At 39.6% G+C, this 24,405-nt stretch overlaps 1 protein-coding gene across 5 annotated transcripts in view; it reads right to left on the bottom strand.

The window, feature by feature from the left end:
• The window catches only part of LOC134208669 (RNA-binding protein Musashi homolog Rbp6), a 1,173,986-nt gene that overhangs the window by 106,922 nt on the left and 1,042,659 nt on the right, over positions 1-24,405 (bottom strand). For 3 of the 5 annotated variants that reach the window (XM_062684446.1, XM_062684445.1, XM_062684449.1), the window contains 2 exons: positions 20,204-20,236; positions 7,247-7,330 (listed from right to left, as the gene is read on the bottom strand). In XM_062684446.1, coding sequence (XP_062540430.1) covers positions 7,247-7,330; positions 20,204-20,236 — 117 coding nt within the window. The remainder of the gene's footprint in view (positions 1-7,246; positions 7,331-20,203; positions 20,237-24,405) is intronic. The other 2 variants (XM_062684448.1, XM_062684447.1) reach the window with 1 other exon arrangement.

Raw genomic sequence — 24,405 nt, 5'->3', positions numbered from 1 at the left:
GTCGTGTGAAAGTAATCGAAACAGTTTTTATACCAAAACGTAACAAACTATATGTTCGAAAGATGTATTTTTTACACTCATACAACAAACCGTGTTACTTGGGTATGGTACAAGTACGTTGCCGCACCTCACATTTCAATCAAGAACTGTTGGAGGAGGCGCTGCGCTGGGAGAGTAGGACTACAGGACTGAGCGGTAACGAACTGACAGAGGTACTAACACGTGCCTGTGACGTAACGATGCCAAGGAAGACCCTGCCCCCATGAAATCGACAACCAGTGCACTGGTGGTCTGACACGATTGCAGATCTTCGTAGAACCTGTCTTAGTGCTAAAAGAAGGTTGCGACGTGCTAGAACGGACGCTGAGCGACTCAATAGACGTGGGGTATTCCAGACAGCGAGCAGAGCTCTGAACTACGAGATTAAATGTAGCAAGCGAGCCTGCTTTGAACAGCTGTGCAGGATGGCGAATGACACCCCATGGGGAGATGCATACAGGATAGTGATGTCTAGGACCAATAGCACACCTCCTGAAAGATCCCCAGAGATGTTAGCCGGAATAGTAGAAGGATTGTTTCCGAGACATGAACCATCGGACTGGCCCGCTACACCGTACGAGTCAGTTGACGTGGTACCGCTAGTGACTAACGAAGAGCTTATCGTAGCCGCAAGAAAACTTAAGCTCAATAAGGCGCCAGGCCCGGATGGTATTCCAAACCTGGCCCTTAAACACGCCATTCTTGCCGATCCAGATATGTTCAGGAGCTGCCTCCAGAGATGCATGGACGAAGAAAACTTCCCAGAGCGATGGAAACGGCAGAAATTGGTGCTAATACCGAAGCCTGGCAAACAGCCGGGGGATCCTTCGGCATACAGACCAATTTGCCTACTCGACACAGCTGGAAAGCTGCTAGAGAGGGTCATTCTGAATAGATTGTCGGCTTATACAGAGTGTGCTGGTGGCTTATCCAGCAACCAGTATGGCTTCCGTAAGGGCCGTTCTACCATCGAAGCAATTCGAGCGGTAACGGATACGGCCAAGATAGCGAGAGGTTTAAACAGGAGAGGTATTAGGTACTGCGCGTTGATTACACTTGATGTAAAAAACGCGTTTAACAATGCTAGCTGGGCAGCAATTGCTGACTCCCTGCACCGATTGAGAGTTCCGGATTACCTGTGCAGGATACTGAAAAGTTATTTTCAGAACAGGGTGCTGTTATACGACACGGATGCTGGTCAAAAATCGATCGTAGATTCTGCGGGTGTTCCACAGGGATCGATCCTCGGACCGGTTCTGTGGAATATTATGTACGACGGAGTATTACGCTTAAGTCTCCCGGCCGGTGTGAAGATTGAAGGCTTCGCGGATGACGTAATGCTAGAAGTAGCAGGTGACACTCTCGACGAAGTCAGACTGAAGTCCTGAAGACTGAAGTCAGAATGAAGTCGAAGTCAGACTGAAATCCTATAAATGCTTGGCTTCGCAGACTATGCGGAGTGTCCTGAATGTGTAGGTGAGGTAGAATCGGCCGAGCATGTGATGTTCGCATGCCCGCGATTCGAGGTAGAACGCAATGCCATGCTGCTTATTAGCGGTATGGATACAACCCCGGACAACCTCGTCGAGAGGATGTGCCGGGAGGAAGTGGTGGCGTCTTGAACAAAACCAACGAGTGCAGTAAGGGCACCTGTGATGCAGTGAACACTTTGCTCACCCCGACAACCAACATGTCGCGGGTGGCCTGCGGGGACCTCAGTATGTAGATATAGAGGTCATTGCGGTTCACGCGCGGTGGTTGTTGTCGGGGTGCTCGTCTCCAACGAGAGATTATGATACGGACCGCTAGGTTACTATCATAGCTTGTGATCGACGGGTGATGAGGTAGCTACGCTTGAAGTCGATATTGTGTGTATTAACGTCAAGTGCGTTAGCATAGGCGTGAGCGTTCTCAATAGTCCCCCCTGTTTTTTTGCTGATGTCCGGCCCGCAGGGGGTACGGACTGACGAAAGGGTTTTGGTTTTAGTGGGTTGGGTAAGAGTTACATGACATACCCATCCCCACACTACCTGAGTTACCTCCTCAGGTGTCTGGTTGCAGATTTCCGTTTACCCTTGCTCAAGAAAAAAAAAGGTAGAGCATCCGTAAAATATACGAGAGTTGTTAGTCAGAGAGTCATTAGAAGCATCTCACCGTAAATTTTTGATTTTTTTTTAATAGTTTTTTTATTACAACGAATCGCTTTTCGATTGCAGCACAAGCTCAAAATGGATTCTTTTTCTGCAGTTTATTATGACGGGAAAGTGCCTACGACTATCTATTTGATTGGAAAACCGATGGGGAAGGGCCGTTTGGCCAATGCCATTTGGCCGAAGGCCACTAGACCGAAAGTTGTTTGGCCGAATTTACCATTTGACCGAACATTAGGCCGAATAGGTCATTTGGCCGAATAAGTCATTTGGTCGAATAGGTCATTTAGTCGAATAGGTAATTTAGCCGAAAAAGGCCATTTGGCCGAATAAGTCATTTGGTCGAAAAAGGCCATTTGGCCGAATAAGTCATTTGGTCGAATAGGTAATTTAGCCGAAAAAGGCCATTTGGCCGAATAAGTCATTTGGCCGAATAGGTCATTTGGCTGAATATGTCGGCCTAGTGGCATTCGACCAAATGGCTTTCGGCCAAAAGGAAAAAAAAAGTTCTTCACTTAGAAACTGTACACATATTACGTAAGCACTTATGGGGGGGTCAACTGTTTTCTTACGCGTCATATAAATAAAAAAAATCTGTATGAAAGAAATCTTACATGGGATGAGGGGGGTTGAAAACCACCGAAAAATTGCTTACTTAATAAGCGTACGACCCCTCAAAATGAAAGAAGAACAACATGAAAAATTGTATTTTCAAGTGTTGAGTCGATTGGAATGAATGGGAAACAATGTTGAAAGCATTAGAAAGGCATTTGAAAGTGGATCCTACACTTTATATGGATGTGCAAGAACACTTGAATCGGTCGTTTAGATTATGTAGAGGACGTATAGAGGACGTAAGCAACAAGAAGGACATAATATATATTTAATCGTTTTTTTTTGCAATTGTATTAGAAATATTGAATAATTTATCACTACCGAAATTACCGGCATTATCTATTACCAGAACCGGTATTTCGGTACAAGTAATTCTGCCAGCATTACCGGTATTACCGGTAACGGTACTTCCGGTATACAAACCTTAGTTCTGGCCATATTTTGATCTCTTTATGTCGACATATTCAAATTTTTAGGCAACTAATTGCTACTACGTAACTCCTTTAGGTCTAGGATGTTTTCGGGTGGGAAACGTTCTCGACACCCTGGAGATGCCAATAGAATACTAAGTTAAAAAGCAGGCCAAGTTCCAGTAGGAATGTAGAACCAATGAAGAAGATTTTTTTTATAAGTGCTTTAATTGGTAAACATTTTCAGGGAATCCCATTTACAAGAAAAACTGTTCCGAAAAATTGAAAGAAGTGTCGAAAGTTTAGAATTGAGAAATTCTGAAATTTGAGGTCTCAATAATTTGTCTAGAACCTGTCCAATTTTTACAATACATGGATAGAGTAGGTTCAGCTTTCTGTGTGCCATTAGAAATATTGGATGATTTTTTTCACTTCAAAATTGTCGCACAATTTTATTCTAAATGTTTTTTTTACCATTATCCGCCATCCCTTAAATCACTTCCGGCATTGTCCGGATTGATTCGTCACACGACCCGATCTCATGTTCTACCGCATTCTCACCATCTTCACCAATTATGACATCGTCTTGCCTGCAGTTTAAAGCAAGAATTCACCGACCCCCCCGGCGGCAGCATAAGATTGCGATAATTGCACGATCCTAATGTTGCTACAGCCGCAGTCGGAGTAGCAACCGTAATTCTCCTGCCATGCCATAAGTGGCCAACCGGGGGTTGCTGTTCCCGCAGTCATTCAGCCAGCTGGCATGATGGAACTGCGTGTGTTCGTGTCTTTGTGCGTTTCGGTATCGCATATGGCCGCACGCTCAATTTCCCGGACCTCGAAGTCCGCTCCCCAGGCTTCAGCTCTAATACGGATCCCGGGAGCACGAATGTTATTAAGTTTCGTAATAAGATTATATTTGAACTATTTTAATTACGGCATTTGCATCTTCATTTGTGTGAAGCCCGGCGCGCTGCGTTGCCTTGATTGGCGAACGGCTCTGCCACCACACCGTTGCGTTGGGATCGCGGTTCCGTTCGCTTTCGGGTTCCACGAGGAGGCGGTTTGCTGGTTGAAGGCCCAAGCATAATTACGGGCGTCGATAGTGCGGATAATGACGCCACCGTCGATGATGGCGCGGCGAATGATGATGATGATAATGATGCCGGGTGGTGTTGGAATGAGATCATCTGAATGTTATTACCGCACTAGGAACGCTAACCCCCTTCAATTCCCTTTGGCCGGCCGGTGAGTGTTGGGCTCAGGCATATCATTATAGGATAATGTGGTCGCACTTCATTGTTATGGGAGGTGCGTACCGGTGTTTGTTTGGCTGAAATTGCTAGTTAGTAGTGGATTGGTCGCTCTACAATGTGGAATTTCGTTCAATTCATCAACGACAAGTTTTACGTTAATTGACAGAATTGGGTTGCTGGTTGCTGCCATGTAATCAATTTATTGGGGTTTACTGGCCCATATAGTTTCATGCTTCAGATGTGCTACAGAACACGTATAGTACGACCTCGAAATATGTTACAAAGTATTTTGGGTTTGGCAATTGAATACTCTCGCAATTAGCCAACCTTTTAGAGCAGTCGTTTGTGCTTAGGCTCCCGGTGTTTTTTCTGAAGTTCGTTTTTTTATTGATTTTTAATTTTTTTTTTCATTTTTTGAAATTACTTAGTTTGAATTGCTCCTGTGAGTTCTATGAACAACTTGAAATATATCTGAGCTTCGTCTGCAAATATCTTCTAACAGAATCTTTGCTTCTTTTTTCAGATTTTTTCCGAAATTTCTCTAAAACATTTCTAAAGCTTTTCCAAAAGTTCTCTGAACTTCTTGCGACAGATAACTTAACTATTTTTGGAGTTGCTTTGAACTTCTTCCGAAAGCTTTCAAAACTTGTTGCAGAAATAATATTACAATTGGACATCTTAATTTTTTTTTAAATCTCTTTTGATCTATTTTCTTAAGCTCTGAAAAACCAAAAAACTTATTCGTAACGACTTGTCTTAGTTATGAAGGAAATTGATTACAATCGATCAATGTTTTTCAATCTCATTACGAAATTTAAATTTCCCCACACGCATCGACAACTTTATGAGCTTCCGGCAGATTGCTCTGTGTTGTTATTAGCAGGTCTTCGGTAGAATTTCCTTCCTGACACCAGTTATCAGCTCCAAACAATAATCTCAACTCAATCACCTCCCCGCATTCGAATCAAATAGCTCGAAATAATTGGATTCACGTGCGTCAATTGACACGTACACACGCAGTCGGCACAAATCGAGAATTCCCAGTACCGATTCCTCATTTCCATCAACCGCACATTCGGTAAAATAGGATTATCGGAGCAACAGCAGCAGTAGCAACAGCAGTCGTAGAATGTCTAAGCACCATCACCTTCCGAGAAAGCCAACAATAATATAATTATTCAATTTTCAGCTAGATTAAGTAGTCCGGCAAACGGCAACCGGAGGCTGTAATAGCAACTAGATAACTGTGTGTATGCTGGCTAAGTAGATTAAGATTATCGGGGGCGGCTCCAAATTACCAATCGTTTGCGCGCCTCACGGACCCCCCTAAGCGGATCAATATGCGTTTAGTTTCCTAATAGATGCTTCTCGTTTGGCGAATATGTAATAATCAAATTGACGGTAGATTAAAATTCCGGTGCCCTAGTGTTTGATTACGTGTCTATTACTGAACTTTAACTGTATGTGTGTTTCGAATACATGGGCGCTACAACTCTGCCATATAGTTGGCTTCAAACGTCCTGCATAATCACCACCCACTGGCTGCAGCCATCGATTGCACAATCTTGTGCAGGTTGCAGCAAGCGATTGGGGAAAATGAGACCTAAATACCTACGCTCTCAATTTCACTGCACTTTGATTCTGCTGGCTAGATTACACTCTGTCTAACTCGGTTGATACTGATTTCCGATCGGGCCCGGTTGGCCGGTACTGGCAAGCACGAGCTCGCTAATCCTAGTAAATGAGATGCTAATCATCCGTTTTGTCGCTAAATTATAGTTATTTAACACACTTGCTATGAACAGGAGTTTACCTAAAATTTTCTCGTTGATTTGCGTGGGCGGAAACAATTTTCGATTAAGTTGAAGTTATCTTCAACGTCTTGCAACTTGTGAAATAAGCCATTCTAAAAATTTCATTTACTAAGAACAAATTTTACACAGATTAAAGCTTGTTGTCATTTTTACGTTTTCGAATTGCAAATTTCCTTACCCTAAAATTCCTTAACATACAATCAGTACTTACAAAAAAGTTTGGCATTTTTCGCGGAAGGAATGCGTTCAATATCTTAAGCAACTTTCCATGAAAAACATCTCATTTCGTTATGCACATCAAAATTCCCCGTTATCGGCGATTCAGCGGGGCCAACAACAATCTTCATAACAAGTGTAACAGCAGCAACAACCATCAGAATCATCATCACAACAGCCCCATGGTTCCCCGGCCAGTGGGAGCAGCCCGCTCGCCACCAGCTGCCCCTCATATCATGGTTTCGGATCTTTCCGATCGACGACACCCGCAGCGGTAGCGGCGGCGGCTCCATTCTTAATCAAATCGCCCCCCTTAGCATCGACTTCACGGCCGCCGTCACCGCCCCGTGTCTTCTTCTCGCCATTTCACAAATGTCCACCCCCCGGAGCATGATGCGCAAACAGTCCCAAGTGTTCGAACGGATGATGATGATGGTGGTGGTGGTGCAGGGGATGACACGAGGATAGTAAAGGATGATGGTGGTGATGGTGCAGAGCGGCGGCGGCGGCTGCAGCTGCCGCAGCGGCCGCAGCCGACGCCGGATGGTGATGGGGATTGGTGTGCTGGTGGTGGTGGGAGGCAGCGGCGGCTGCGACAGCGGCAGCGGCCGCCGCCGACGTCGAGGACGGGGACGTTGTGTTATTACCGGAGGAGTGAGCATGGTGGTGGTGGTGATGGCCACCGGCGGAAGCGGTCGCGGCCGCCGCCGCCAGGTGGGCGTGCAGTGTGGCCAGATTTAGGTTACCTGTGGGGTACGGTAGTCCGAAGCTCGGATAGCCGGAGAAGCCACGACCGGCTGCGTACGCAGCGTATGCGGCGGCGGGGAAACCTGCGATGGGAAGAGAGAAGAAGAGAGAAAGAGAGAAGAGATGAATGAGGGTTAGATTTTTCAAAGTTGGTTCAGTTTGAATGCGGTAATGGAAATGGGAAACAAAAATCGAAAGACTGAGAAGAGGAATCATCCATGTACATATTTAGTTCTTTTCGAATCATCTTATTTTTCTTCGTTTGATTATTTCTTGACCGTATGTGTATTAGCACTTCCTAGCACCTACAATGTTATTTACGGATTGAGTGTTATAGAAAAAATGTATGTTCTATTGAATTAGCATCTGTTGAATATCTGGTTTAGTATCAGATCACCTAACCTAAAGATCATTGCATATTTTCATAACTTGCCTTACATTTTTTGCGTGTATTTGTAGTAATTGTGGTGCCACATTTGAGTCAATTTATTAGCAAATATGAATCAAAGTTTAGTGCGATCGAGATTATTTAGAAAAAAAATTACGATAATAATAATATATGGCAACCTATGTTTGACCGCCAATTTGAGATAAATTACACTTCCGAAAAAAAACTTGTCGTGATCAAAGAGACTGTACGCTTGCTCAAAAATTAATGGGTGAGGAAAGATCGACTATGATAGATAGTCTAACCCGAGATAACACATTTAAAATGCAAGTCTATCCGTAACAAAAATGCCGAGATTTAACTAAATTAGAAATTTTCCTGAATTATTAAAAAAAATCCTTCCCGTTCCTTTTTTTCTGGAAACTATGAACAATTTACTTAAACCATTGTTATTATGTTTATTTTCATTTCTCTAAGACCTCAAACTATAGATGTTCTGAAGTTATGGAATAATTCCAGTACATGGATGTAGCAAGAAATAAACTGATTTGCAATATAAATTTCCGAGGTAAAAAAATCAGACACATTTTGAAAAATGAAGAAAAAATAAATGATGTTTATTATATTAAATTATATGAAGCTTTTTACAAAGCATTACGAATAATTCTAAACTTATAAATTACACAAAAAATATAGAATTTAAACGGGCTTGGTGGTCATATGGCTACCGCTTCTGCTTCATACGCAGGAGGTCGTGGGTTCAATCCCAGACCCATTCCATTCCTTCTACTTGGGCTTTCATACCGTTTCCATCTTCTATCCCTATACCTACACAACTTGATTAGTTCTAGCAGGTAACTGTTAAAATTCGAAATGAGCAAAAAAGATCGTTTCGGCATCCAATTAGAATATAAACCACCCTTTCATTCCTATCACATTTGGCAACCTGTTAACCAAGACGAACCTCTGCCATAGAACCCCCAACTTCCAATGAAAACTCCGCATGAACTCGTGGCAAGTGCAGAGGTGCTCTCGGCTTGCAGTGGGCGAGTAACTGCATCATCATTTCCTTCCCATCCCCGATGACCGTGAGGACGTGGCCAGCGCTGTTATCGACCATCCAAAATACTACAGCTCTCGGACTGTGCACATTGAGGTTGGAGAGCAAGTCCCATGCTTCCATCCATTGGTTCCCTATGCAATTGCGATTGTTCTGGTCGATCATGGAGTAGCAACTACGAAATGCACGGTCATCATGCTCATGCTCATGCTTATAAATTACACAAAAAATATAGAATTTGTTTTTATTCAAATAAGGTATTTCGCTGGTTTAATTAATCGAATTGCTTCAAATTTTTAATCTTATTTATTGAAGCCACTTCCATCGAACTTAGAAGTACCAAACAATTCAAATCGCAACTAAAGAAGAGCAAATTGATATTGCTGAACGCATATTTCAAATTGGCGCTCCCAATTTTTTTTTATTGAGGCCTAAGTTGAGGTAAAAAATTAGCCCTAAAGTTTTTCTGTATAATAGGAAATATTTAAGAAGTACTGAATTGGGACTTCTCTACACAACACATTTTATAAATAATTGTTATGTTCCTAATGTGTGGTATTACGCTCTTGATTGACGAAGTGCCTTGCGTAAGATAATATTTGATGATAAGGGTGAATTTGCCGATAAATAGGGAGTCGGTTCATTGATCGGAAAATTCGATCATGCTATCGGATGGAAACGCATGGTACTTGAACTTTCATTAACTGTAAAAGCTGTCACTTCAAACAGTACGAAACATTAGCCGAATTCCATTACTAATTTGATTCGTCTGAAATCATGCTGGAAATAAATGCACATGTCATTTAGAAAAAAAAAATCCATATTTTTTTAAGTTTCATGATTCCCAACTTCCGAGGAGCCAATATTGGGTAAATAATGACATAAAAGCAAACTGAGACTAGCTCGGTGGTCTAGTGGCTACCGCTTCTGCCTTATAAGCAGGAGGTCGTGGGTTCAATTCCAGGCTCGTCCCTTTCCTACTTTGAATTTCTATCGTAGTTATTTCTGTGTTTTACGTTCTACCAAAACGATTCCTACTGTCATAACCTTCCACACAATCCCAAAACCTCCCGTGGCACCTATGAGAGGTCGTAGAGTTCTCTGCATCTTTCTTAAGTAGGTGTCCAATAAACCATCCTTCCCCTTCCTCAGCATTCGCAAGGACGTGGCCAGGACAGATCTCGACTATTGGAGGGTACATTGCTTCCATCTAAAGAGATAGTGATTAGTCCCAAATCAATATCTGTGGTAACGGATGAAAGTTATGCTACTCTCATACAATAGTCTTGGCTTGTACCACCTACGAATTTGTGCGAATTGCTCAATGCTAATGCTAATGCTAATGCTGTTATGAGCATTTTTGCGTAAGTCAACGAATTTGTGAATTTTTTGGGAAGTTCCCCTATTCCTGAGTTAGTAAAGTGTACGCCTCCTGATTACTATAAACATTTTATTTGGACGAATTGGGCGGAATTTTCGGTTGACCAACACTTCTAGAACTGATCATTTTGATTTCCTCGTACAAAAAGCCATTTTTCTAATAGATGCAAAAACCTCTAATTCCCTCAAATTTTCCAGTTCCAAAATATGCAGAGCAATCCTTATCCCTTCGTCTTTCGTTTATCTAACCCAGGGAGCAAAGAGTCCCCTTTTTCCCCCAGTCAAAAATACAGGCATTTGAAAATGGTGGATTTTTCCAAGAAAAACAGTGATATCTCTGCAGTCCACCAATGTTGCTCGGTTGTGTAACCAATATGCTTATTTTTTATGCCTCAAAACTTAGCGTTATTTCTATAAAAATTAAATCCTAAAAGTTGCAATCAAAATATTGTTTTTTTGGGTCACCTCAACATTGTCATTTGAAATTATCAAAATTAAACAAGGAACAACTTCTAGAACATCGTTCATTTTTTTCTTTTCTTTCTTCATTATAGTAATTTTTTCAAGCAATTGAAAGTTCATCACTTAACATCGTACAATGCTAAAAATAGATCGCGACGTTGTTTATAAACAGAGACTATAAAGTGTAAACAACACTATAGAAATTCTAGAAAAAAATAAAAAGAATGAAAAGCATTTCAATAGAATTTTGCATTAATTTCACGTACAGTTGTCCATAATTTGACAAATGCACAGATTGCATTAAGTCAAGTCTGGGGGGGGGGGGTGGTCTACATGTTTTATAACGTTTTGATTCAAGCAACTTTTTGAATTGAAGAAATATTTTCCAATTAAACACTTCAAGGAATTCTTTGAAAAATTGACACAGAACAATTATTGAAGAAATATTCTATTTGGTTAAATAGATCCTGTAGACCTCAAGGCCTATACTCCAGGGAATTGTTGGATGAACTGTAAAGGAACAGCTATTGAAGGCGTACCCGATTTGGTTCACTAGATCGAATAGGACATGAACCATTTAAAAAAGAGATAACAGCCCTTTGGTTACGCGTGTAGACCTTAAGGCCTATACTCCAGGAAATTTTTGGATGACCTCAAACTGAACAGCTATTGAAGACATATCCAATTTAGTTTGATAGATCAAATAGGACATGAATCAGTTTTTCAATGAGATATCAGTCTTTTGTGTGTTATGTGTGTAAACCTTAATCCAGCTTGGTTACGCGTGTAGACTCCAGGGAATTTATGGATGGCCTGGAGAGGAACACTTGTTGAAGGCAAATGTTGAAGTTTTCACGTCACGTCCCATTACAAAAGGGCCGTAGAGTTTGCCATCTTCCAAACTAAGACATACATTTTCATTAAATAATTAGAAGCGAAAGTATAGATTAGATAGTTCCGTTAGGATACGACAAGCATGAAGAATGTTTTATAGAAGTGGATTTGAATGCCTGTGACGAGATATCAGCTTCCACACGGATACTTTTTCCTCCCTCTTCATACGGGAGTTCGACAGAAGGAAGGTTGTGTGATTTATATTGCTCCGGTCTAGTCAAGTGTGATCTTATATAGTTTGCATCAGCCATCGCTCAAGTCAGTAGGCAGAGTGCTGCGCGTCGTTTCGGTTGTCCAAAACGCGATCCTAAACAGTTTGCATATGCCGTCTTGTATGCATGGTGAGGAGTGTTCATGCTTGGCTCATAGATACTTTTGATGAATTGATATCGTTGTGCAGGTAGTTAGTTAGTTCTGCTTTGTGCGGCCGAATCATAGTTAGCTCAAATCGTTGTGTAAAAAAATGGCACGGTCGCATCACTTATCAGAGTGAATCCAGATCCAACGTTGCCTACCGACTAACTGATAATTCTTCCTGTGGTTTTTGTGGAGACGTAGAGGTAAACACGGTCTTCAAATAGCAAAAACCATCTACTAATGTTCCTTCCCTCTTCCTAACTGACTACAAAGACGTGGCCGGCGCCGTTATTGATCATTTGAACATATGAGTCACTGAAACTTGCACAATGAGCATGCTTGAACAATTCAAGTTGATCATTCAGTTGATTCTTTATGCAATTTTACTGATTCTGGTCAATCACGGAGTAGCAACCATAGATATGTGTAGTCAGTCAAAATTAAAGCCTAAAACCTAAAGCTGAAGGCATATATTCCAATTCATGTGTTAATAAAAAACTGTTTCCATTTGAAGGCAAAGGGATGGATTTATCAAATGATAGCCCTGTTTTATTTATTGCAACCAAGATGAATACACAGCTAGGTGCTTCAATTTGCCAAGTTTATGGACGAGAAGGAGGCGGGGGTGAAAAATTCATTCTCGGTGCAAAACATAAACAAACCGGCTGGCTCTCCCATACTTAAATCCAAGATGGCTGAATCGTGAATTTGGCAGATTGGAACACCTAGTGGTGTATTCATCTTGATTGCAACTATCAAAGTGAACGGCAAGGCCTGCTGTTGATATTTCATGGGCCACGAATTGGTACAACTACGCTACCTTTGGATTAAAGTTGCTTGGTCGAATAAACTATTAGGCCAGAAGTAATATGGCCGAACGAGTCATGCGGCCGAATAGATAGTTTGGCCGAATAGGTTATTTGGAAAGAGCCATTCGGCCGAACGGGTCATATGGCCGAAAATGTCGTTTGGCTGAAAAGGTCATTTCACGGATAAAGACGTTTGGCCGATAACGCCGGTCATCTCTGAAAAAGGAGAAGTGAGAAATGAGATGTGTGAAATAAAAGGTGATAAGTGTGTCTCACTTCCCACTTCGCACTTCTCAATGTTCACAGTGAGATTCTCACTTCCTTAGAAGTGATTCGTCTCATTTCTCACTCACTTGTCACTTCGAAAAGTGGAAAATGAGAATCTCATTTTTTCTAATTTCTCACTTTTTACAGTAAGAAGTGAGAAATAAGGAGCGAAAAGTGAGAGGTGAGACTTCTCACTCATCATTTCTCACTAATAACTTAACATTTCGCTCTTCTCTTTATCTCACTCCTTATTTTTTTCTCAATTCTCACTGTGACAAGCGATAAGAGAGAAAAGTGAGATGCCTCCTTTCTCACTCATAATTTCTTACTTATCATTTCTCATGTTTCGCAGCTAGAAATTCTCATTTCTCATTTCTTATTGTTCACTTCTTAAGCGGCCTTTTTGGCCAAATGCCCTATTCGGCTGAACTTTTTTTTTCAGTCAAATGACCGATTCGACCAAACGACCATTTCGGACAAAACGTCAATGTTACTATTCTACCAAATGGCTTTTGGCCAGATGAGTTTTGGCGTGGGTTTGTTCGGCTCAGGTCGGCCAAACGACCAAATGATATGATCAAATTGTGTCTTCAATGGCGAACTTTTTGCTTTTGGACGGCAAAGCAAAATTTAGTTTATTCTCAATGGAAAACTGCTGGCAATTACAATTCCCAATTGAAACAGAACATTAAAAATACATATCATGAGAATAGAAATAACTGAAAATCTAAAAGAAAATGGATTAGATACTATCTAGTCAACTCTTGGTCCAACTTTTATTCATTGTGTCTCAACCTTAGTCTCAATCTTGGTCTCAACCCAAAATGGGACATAGTTTGATTTTATTCTTTGAAAAAATGATTTGATGCTTTGATATGATTATCGTGGGAACATCAAAAGATGGAAATAAAACCCGGAAGTAGAGACTGAAAAAAATGGTATTATACACAGAGTCGAGTCCCTGATAGAAACGGTAGATCCGATAATTCTGTCGTCCTGCGAAGTGTGTCGATTAGCTAACTTCCAAGTATTGCCGCACAGAATGCTAATAGAAAGTAACGTCTACGAAACGGTGCATCTCGAGGTTTCAAATATGGACTAGGGGAACTGTACCGGTTTTGGCCATGTTCCTAATTTGGCCAATTTTGCGAATACCGTGGACCCCGATAATTTGAACGGTACCTCATTCAAATTAATGGGGTTACTTTTAATTTGAACTTCTGGTTACTCTATAAGCATCAGAAAAACTGGTTGCTGGCTGCTCTCTTTGCTGGTTTGTTTTGATTCTGCCTTCCATTTATCGATGTTCCATTTTCTTCTCTCGATTCCACGTGGTAAATGATGTTTGAACCATTTTTAATTTGAACGATGTTCAAACCAACGGGGTTCAAATTAAAAAGTGTTCAGATTAAAAACGGTCATATTACCGGGGGCCACGGTAATTCCAAAAATAAAGCAATTCGCGAGGGTTTTATTACTTCCAACAAAAGATATATCCCTTACGGTACAACGCTGCTTTCTACTGATCGATTATTTTAGAAAAATATGTATTTTTCAGGGTTGGCCAAATTAGGCACTAAGTTGGCCAAAACCGGTGCACTTCCCTATACAAACCGTGCTTCGGTTCGGTTATGGATTTTTTTTGCGCGTCAAATTTTTGTTGACTTTCAATTATCCGAATTTCGGATGGTCCGCGTTTTAACGATGTTCAGATGTTGTTGGTGATTCAAACTGCGACGCGAATGGCAAGTGACCGCGGTGCATCAAGAATGTTATGTGTTCAAAGTATCTTTTTCCAAATGTTACTGAATTTCTGGTAATATTTGATCAAATATTATGCCTTACGTATTACGCACAATGTACCAACGACAGATACTCAGTGTCAGGTCTCCGGAGATGGACTTATTTGGTGAGATTGTTTCAAAATGTTTTTTTTTTCAATATGTTTCTAATGAGTAAAACTAAATACGCGCTGGATTGTATAATTCAGAAGTTTGTTTATGGATCCATTATTCAATTGATACTGGTAGCATAAACAGACGGGGCTTATTATAAGCAAAAGTGGCCTCGGACTGGTCATGAAATACCAGGCATTTTGAAATGGGTCACTGGTGTTGCAATAGAGCTAGCATATTCTTACTCCTGGACTAAATCTGACTGTAAAAGTTTGTAAAACAGACAGCATTTTTTCACAACATCACTGCCAGCCAGGGGGGTTAGTTTGTACCTGGGTGCTGCGGATAGATCCGCTTTTTTTGTTATCAAGCGAGTGAAAGAATATTTTGAAACAATTCCATAAGCAAAATTATTTTGCCGTTACTTAGCTGTCAAACATTTCCCGCTCTTCGAATTTCTTTTAGCGTGTTTCATGAGAAAGCACAAATGCGCGAGACTCTAAATGACTCCACTATGGTTTGCTTATATTTCCGCTTGAAACAACTGTTGGATCTCGTAAAATTTCATAACAAGTACTTTTCAACTGCTTCTCTACCAATTTGCCGCTTTAAATATAATGGGGAAATATTTGTTAAAAATAAATACAAAATTCAAACTTATTTTATTTCCAAATAATAATCTTAATTCTCAATATAACATCTGAAACGAATATAGCCACAATTTTCAATGTTTCGCTTCGGAACAATAGGCTGTTTTGGCTTCAGTTTGACAAGCAAATCAACTCTATCCGCACCACCCAGGTTTGTATGCTCGCACGTTTTTTTGCAGACCGCAAGTTTTCCTACGGCGTGTGCAGTTCATTGTGTCCAGTGAGGATATTATCATCTGTTGCTAACTGCTCTTGAAATGGTCTTGTAGACAGAGCTAAATCCCGGGTTTCATTGTTTTACTGGTGATATTCTAGAAGCAAGACAAGGATGTGGCTAGGGCTCCGATGCATGGCCAAACACAGTATCACTGTTCTGTTTTCTCAAGAAAGGATTGATTTCTTATTGATAAGGGTCGCGCCTTCAATGGGATTGCTCTCTGTGAAGGGTCTAAATAGCGGGACCTTGTCATGGTGGTCTTGAGAAAACAAAACAACAACTGTATCGAAACCGATACTGCATTGCTTATCAATAGTAATGAAGTAATTCGACATGCACTTAAACACTAAGGATACGGGTAACGCTACAATAGATATAATAACAGGTCGCAGTGGCATACCCGAACATAGGAAAAAAAAACTGCTCTTTCACTCGAACATTGTGGTGGAGACAGCTGGTAAGGCCATACTTAACAGATTTACCTTGCCAAACAAGAATTGGATCCGCCAGGTTGTTCCACCAAAAAATCTCCATAAAAAATGTTAACGTTACAGTTCAATATTAACTATTTTTTGTCCTTATTATAGTGATTTTCTGCCCAAGGCTGAATCATCTCTATTATTAGTTATTTATAATCGAGCTACAATCAAAAGTTTGGGTAAAATCTTTTAATTTTCACTCAAATTTATCGATTTTCGATTACACCGAGTGATTTTCGTTAAACGTTTTTGTTTAAAGATAAACAACCATGCGTTCACCATTATTTTACATGAAACACTCAAACTTTCAACTACTCAGTGACTGAGTAACATTGTATTGCCGTTTTTTTTCAAACAATTTTACTCTATTTCCGTCAAAAGCGGGTGTTTTCATTGTTGTGCTTTTTGGGTTGAAGATTGCATGATGGGAAGGTAACGCGCGTGAACTCACCTCCATATGTCCATACGCATATTGTATACGTTTCGAAGGTATACATTGAGAGATCTTCGATACCAAATCGTTCAGCAAAGATAAGCGGACGATGTAACGACCATATTTGTGACGCTGAACGATGCGATTGAAATTGTCTTGACAAAACTGCACATCGGCGGGGAAGTCTTTGTGATCGCCAAGATTCTATTTCTCCCTCAATAGTTCCAGTTAGAAGTCGAGTAATTCGCTGGAGGAAAAGTGACTGAACAGTGCCGAGCCAAAGCACGTGTTCCGTTATCTTACCACTGACTGGCTACGTAACCCAGGACAGTTTTCTTGGAGAAGTGGATACCCAGTTGTTAAACTGATTTTTTCTAATAGAGTTAAAAATAATTCACCGCCTATGATCACTTCAATTTCCTGGCCAACGTCGCAATAAACTGAAAATGAAGCTTGGTTGGGACTCATTGTCTAGAAGTGGTCTGATTAGCTGAAACTTGTTTACGGCACCTCGATCCTTAGTCAGTGTGGTGACGTCAAGGACTTGGATTGGCAAACAAGGCAAACTCTATCAACTCGATAATTGTTGGCAGTTAGATCACGTTAGATCAAGGGCCTAAATCATGCGAGCAGCTTCACCAGAGACAGAAGCTTGTAGATATTACAGTTTATGCAGTAAATCGCTGTTTCGAATCGGTCAAGGAAACGAAGAGTAAAAGTAAATGGAAGAGTTATAAAATCTTATATTTAATTATAATTGTAATAAATTGAAAAATGGGCCAGGTCCCAAAAAAAAAAGAAACCTCAGAAGCAAGGATGTTATCGATCGTTTAGTAATCTGCCTTCGATCATGTAGTAGTTTGTCAATAAATCATTCCAAAAGCTAAATTTCAAAATGTGTTGTATGGTGGACATCTAGTGCAAAGGTTTTCTAAAACTCTGCCTAACAGTTCGTTGTTTGAATTTCACTAATAACGGAGCTATAGCGCTAGTAGCAGTTACTTAGACTAAATGATTGCATATTTTGTTATCACTTAGTATAAATATAGAAACTAGCACCGTAACTCCTTTAATAGTGGAATTCGAACATCGACCTGTTAAGGAGAGTTGTAGAAAAACCTTCGCACTAAAAGTCCACCATACAACACATTTTGAAATTGGGCCGGTGGAATGAGTTATTGACAAACTACTAAATGCTCGAACGCAGATTACTAAATGATCGATAACATCCTTGCTCAGAAGACTAGAAGTGTTTCCATCATAGGTACCAGTCATTCACTATGAAATCATGGGTAGTTTAGTTTCCACTATTAACTGGGAACATACAAAGTATTTATAAAAAGTTTACATCCGAAACCAAAATTTTTACGTAGTGGAACGGTTCGGCACTTCATCTATTTCCATTCCATCAAAAACAAATCAATGGAAAATAATTTGGTTTATTTCTTATTTTTGTGATTTTTGATCAGCAGTGAGCACGCGTGTTAGCTAAAAGAAGCGACGAGAGATTGGTGCTGTATATTTCTTTGTTTTGCGATGAGATAAATATATGTTCAGTGAAATGGAAAACGGAACAGTTCCCCTAATTGTTTTAAGATATTTTACAAAATTCACATATTTTTTTTCAAAGATCTCGGCCGTGTTGAACTTAATCCTAGAATTAAAAAACACGCTAATAAAGTAAAAAAAAACACACAAAAGGAGATCTCGGTAACGACTATCTAAAAGTTGGCGAATTCAGCAGAGATCTTAGCTGTTGGATTCTCAGCGATTAGAAAAAATCAAATTCAAAAAGTGTGAGGGCTTTCCTTAGTCTTGCGGTAAGATGGGCTGACCATGTCTGTCTGGTGTTGGAAATAGTCATGTTAGAAATATTCTCAACGCCTCTGGGCATAGAGTATCATTGTGAGCGTGATATGACTGAAGAAACTGGTAACTCGGCTTAAAAACCTCTCAGTTAGCAATTGCGGAAATACTTGAAAAGAACATCAAGCTGCTGGGCGTCAGTTAGTGGAAAACAAAAAAATCAACGGCAATAAAAATCGCATCGGTTTGCCAATGAACGTTATTTTGATCATTTTTTCTACTCTTTCAAACTTCAAAATAAGAACGCAGATGAAATAACCTTATTTATATTTATGCAGTATGTATTACATTGATATCCTTTGAAAATCGATTCCAAGTTCGATCATCTTTGATACCCACACCAATTCAATAGTAGTTAAAATGTTAAATGCAATTTTCTTTGGAAAGGACTGATTTCAAATTTCGGTCATTTGTTTATTATCTCATGATGATTTCGTATTCAACGAATAACGAAAGTGCGAGAGACCGTTCGGTATCTGACCATGTTTTAGTCAAAGAATCGAAGTATCGCAAAATAAACTTTTATTTACACGAATTCAAGGACTACAGCAGCTTTTCTAAACCTGTAAAACAACTGTGAAATCATTATTATTAATACAGCTACTCAGTATGTACTCACTATGCTTTAGACAGAATCTATTACTCAATCTAATCGGTTTCTTATCTAGTTTGGTGCCTTCAAAAAAGGCATTATATTATGTACTCTAAACTCAATCTATGTAAAAAAATCTCGACAAGATGAATAACTCAACTAGATATGTTGTGGAACTCGGGTTTAAGAGTTTCGGTTTCATAAGAACGGTTCGATTCTATCTAATAAAGTTTACCATGCCCTGGAAAAAAAGGAAATACTTATGAACAGTCGAACTCTTACGAATCTACTTTGGATTGGAAGTCCATTTGCAAATGCTCTCACAGTGACTGACATCCTAAAGTCAGCTAAAAATACTTACAGGAGTTATCCGCAGTTAATGTTTGAACTACCAACCAATGATTCCTTTTTTCATTCTTTCTTTTATTGACGGATTCTGATCGAATCAATGAGACGAATGGATGATTTCAGAATGAAACAAAATGAACTTAAAGCTAGAATGAAGTAAATAAGACAACATTAAGAGCATTTTGAACTAGTTTGATTTCTATCTCTACATTTTGTACGAATATTGGTTAGAACTGAAAACGAAAAATTAAAACAAAGGTGAATAGCGAACATTGATCGAATCGGTTTGATGGAGTCTAATTGAAAATAAAGAACAAGAAGAGAATTTCTAGTCAGAATTTCAGTAACAGCTGTCAGTTAAGCAAATAACTACACTGAAAGGAATTGGTTAGTGAAAATGGGAGTAAGCGCGCACTACTTGTTCTAAGTGGTGACAAACGTAAAAAGGATAGACGCAGAGCGAGAGTTAGAAAGATAGCATGACAGGTTATTATAACTAAACAAATATTTATCGAATGTTCGCTGACTTATTTGGTTTGTTGATAGTAAGAGAAATTTAAAAATTTTCCGATATTCAAATCCATTTACAACATCCGTTCTCAAAAGTTACGAAAGAAAACAGAAGATGAGAAACACAAAACGTTCGAATCAGTTCGTCCAATTTTTCGCAAGTACATCATTTTGATTTCGGAACAAATAAAATAGAAGAGTTCTTAGATAAGAGAGAAACAGAGACAGAGTTGCTCTGAGGAAGAAATCAAACTTCAAAAAAGTGAGACAAAATCACATTCTTATTGTTGTTTTTTCGATTGAAAAAAAAAAAGAATAGAGTTAGTTAAAAAAATTTAAATTTTCTTACCATCAGGTAAAGTCCCCAGCGACCACATAAAATCTAAAAATGCAGAAACAAAAAAGAAAAAAAGACTACTTTTAGATACTATTTGGTACGGCTTTTTGGTGGATCCGGCCTGGCGGCTTCGGGATGTGTCCAATTGGTGGCGTATCTATGTGGGAGTAAATGGGAGGTGCTCGATGGTTCTAGAAGCTTCTAAAAATGGGTTATCGTAAAACAAATAGAGGCGCACAATGAGTTATAGTGAAGTATTGTGACGTAATTCGAGTCTAGGTAAATATGACAACAAAATGAGCAACGAGGGTCGAAACTCGATTAAAAACAATGAAGCACAGACACTGAGAAAACAACTGAAAAACGGAGATGTTGATTATGTGTTTCTGAGGAAATCGAAAGCAAAACTGAAATGAAAACTAATTCGGGGTGCAATTCTAGGGGCACAGTTTGACAGCTGACGTATGTCAGCTGTCACGGAGTTGTCGCCATGTTCCTTCCACTCATGACCAGCTACGATCTCGATCGGTCCCTTGTTTTTAGCGTCGCTAGATGAAACTAAACTCACACACACAAACACGCATATAGCTATGAGAAAGCTATTTTTGTTTTCGAACCTTTTGTAGGAAAACGACAAACCGCAAAACAAAGAAAAATTTATCTATAAACTACTATAATATTAAACAGTGTCTAACAACCGGAGAGAACGCTATAAACTACGAGTAAATGATGGCAGCGCATTGGATTTCCACTATCTGAGACAGATTCGTATCACACTCTAAAACTAGTTTTCATAATCTATTTGATTCTATTTGTTTTGATTTGGTTCACATCGTTTCTATGGCACTCGCACTCGAAACCTCACTCTGAGCATAAAAATAATAATAATTCGTTGTTTTCCGTTTTCTCTCAATGAAAAAGAACACAGACAAACATGCATAATACTTGGAAATTTGATATTAGATATTGATTAACCGGTCACAGCATGTTGGTAGTCTTTGTGACTGCAATTTCTAGGAATTTTGGCTTTCAATATTATGTATGTTTATCTCTGCAGAAAAAAAAGTATCTTTTAGAAGGTACATTTCCAATAACTTTTAAGTCTAAAAAAATGTCTAATTTGACAGATTTTATAAAATATTTCGATTAAAATATTCAATTCTTCCGTTTTACAGCAATTGGGACTATGGTCGTTGCAATTCGTATCAAACTTTATAAAAAAATATCGAAAGAGCTCTTAACACCTATGATTGTTTTCCAATAAAAAAATATTACGTTTTTCTTTATGTAGTATTTTGATGGAAAAGACTTATCACACTCAAGGCCCTAGCAGCACAGTTCCTTTGAATTTTAGTAAGTGACGTTATTTCGTCAATGAACTTTCTTACTACTAAATTGATTTTTGATCAAATTTTTGCTGCCAGGACCATTTCTTGCTACTTTCTTATCAAACTTCACTCTCAACAACGCTCACACTACACATCTAATGACTATTCTAAAGCTTTTAGCTTCTTAAATCTAAATCAAATATAAATATAAATATATGAGAAGTAAAACAAAAACAATTTTCTCATCTATGTAAATAACCACACTCGCGTTTTATGAAAACACGACACGAAGAAAAACAACGTAAAACCACTCTCACTAAACTTTATATATCTATTGTCATCTATATGTCATCTGTCTATCAATCTATATCACGTTGGCACTAGGAATATAAAGATTATGTATAGATAAAAGCGTTCGTCTAAAACTTCGAGGCTGCTGCTTCCGCCGTCGGGTTGTTTGTTGATAAAAAAAAATGCGAGATTGACAAAACACAAAGTTTACAAATAAGGAAATGGTATTGTTCTCTTACTTTGCAGCACGCGTCATCGTCTCCGGCACACTCAGACACACAAACTCCGTGCGTCTCTCATAATCATGACCGTCGTCATTACGCTTTTTTATCGTCGCCTGCTTTGATCCGCCCAAATAGCTTACTCACACGTTTGTGTATGTTTGACAATAATCGCTTTCGACACTAATCGAGATTTGAATGTTTTCCAATATGATCTGACTCACGGCGAAAAAAAAAAGTCAATGCTACACTGATAACAGCTTCATTTGGATTATTGATTTTAAAGCGCGTGACTTTGTTTATGTTTACATTTTTATTTATGGTTCGCTTCTGGTTTTATGGCTACTTGTCAAACAAGTTCGTCCGGCGAGGCAAGGAGGGGTGTATGCGATTGAGTGTGTGCTCAAGTAATTATTTACACGATGCGTTGGATGACTCTACTATAGTTAGCAGGCTCTGATTACATTTCGATTATCATAAATTGCACAACGCTTGCTGCCTGCTTTCCACGTTTCTCGTTTCATAATTGCTGTTTTCTACGCTGAATTGTTGGTGGATTTAAATTAAAGTGTGTTTCAAATGTATGCATCAGAAAATCGATAACTCATTTAAAGTATATGTAATTTTTTTCAAATTGACATTCGTTAGCTGCTTCAGTGTACATTTTATGTATATTAAAGATACAAATAATGTCTACTATTAACGTATGACGAATGTTTTGTCTTTAGTTCATTGATATTGATATCCCATTAATGAACTTCAGTTAATACATTTAATATCCAAAATATGTTCCATGATATATCAGCGATATGTTGCAAATGACTGGTCCATGTCAATGTACACGTGCACAATGTTTGCCGTTCATAACTTAATTAATTATTCCGCAGGCATTACACTCGAAACATTAAAAAAGATCAGTTACATCAACTAATTACTTTGACAACCCTCGATCACGTTACACTTCCACATTTTAACCAACCGTTCACCGATGTGTACATTGCTCTTGAAAACTATTTTATTAAAATGAATGCGATTTTAATATCGGCTAATTTGAGTGCTTCACTCCGGCGAGTGGCAGGAAAAGAGGCAAAACACCGCCGACACGATTCATTTCCATTACTGTCATATGCCGCCGCACCGAGCGCACGGATTGCGCAAACAACTTCTTTCGAAATTTACATCCATCCACGGCACACATCCACACACACCCCACCAACATAATGGAGACGAATGGTGTCGCACTCTTGGCTCGGTGGTAAATAAAACCGCTACCAATATTCATAGTAGGAGATTTTTTTCTGCTGCTGGTGTCATGTCAAAACTTTGCGATTTCCCGTGTTGTTATCTCACTGATGCGACTGATATTGATTTTGACGGCTCTTGGGATTTGTTTTCCCAGTTGTTTTCGAACTGCGGTGGCAGATTAACCTGTCAGTCGGAATGATGGCGGTCATCATCCGCTCGAAGTAGGCGAGGACGAATTTGTTTTTGCATCGCATGTCGACCTGCATGCAAAAAACATTCGGCTAAGGCAATGTATCGGATGGATTCGATCAGTTTTGATATGGAATAAAATACTGAATGAAATTACTTAGTAGTGAAACAACTTTCTCGAAATTTGCCAAGGCACCAACCTTGATTCGATTCACCCTTCTCTTCCTGAATTCATAAACTTCTGAGCCACTAAAAAAAGTTCACTTTTGGAGTAGGTTTCGTTAAATATATAGTTGGCCAAAGTACCTTGAAGTGAAATACTTTGCGTTTGCCAAGAATTAATCAGCCAAATAAGATCTCTGAATTGTCTGCAAGGACAAATGAAACAATTTCGGCCAAGACTTCGGTTTTTCGGCGTTTTTCACGCTTTAGAAAATACTGAAGGCGATTTAAGATGGAAATCTAGATAGAATTTCCGGGGGAATTCTTGGAGGAATTACCTGCTGAAGCTTGCGGAGGAATGCCGGTCAGATCTTCTGAAAAATCCTGGTCGAAACTTCCGGAGAAATTCCTGTAGGAGCTACCGGATAAATTCCTGTCGGTACTTCTGGAGGAATTCCTGCTGAAACTTCCGGAGGAATTCCTGCCGGAACTTCCGCAGAAATTCCAGACGCAACTCCCGGAAGAATTCCTGCCGAAACTTCCGGAAGAATTCCTGTCGTAACTTCCGGAGAAATTTCTGTTCTAACTGGAATTCCTGTCGCAACTTCCGCAGAAATTCCAGTTGGAACTTCTGCAGAAATTCCAGTCGGAACTTCCGGAGGAATTCCTGTCGGAACTTGCGGAAAAATTCCTGTCGGAACTTGCGGAGGAATTCCTGCCGGAACTTCCGGAGGGATTCCTGTCGCAACTTCCGCAGATATTGCAGTCGGAACTTCCG

This window comes from Armigeres subalbatus, chromosome 2 (assembly GCF_024139115.2).
Source record: "Armigeres subalbatus isolate Guangzhou_Male chromosome 2, GZ_Asu_2, whole genome shotgun sequence".
Classification (NCBI taxonomy): Eukaryota; Metazoa; Arthropoda; class Insecta; order Diptera; family Culicidae; genus Armigeres; species Armigeres subalbatus.
The sequence above is the reverse complement of the archived record's forward strand: the minus strand, read 5'-3'. Positions and strand labels throughout refer to the sequence as shown.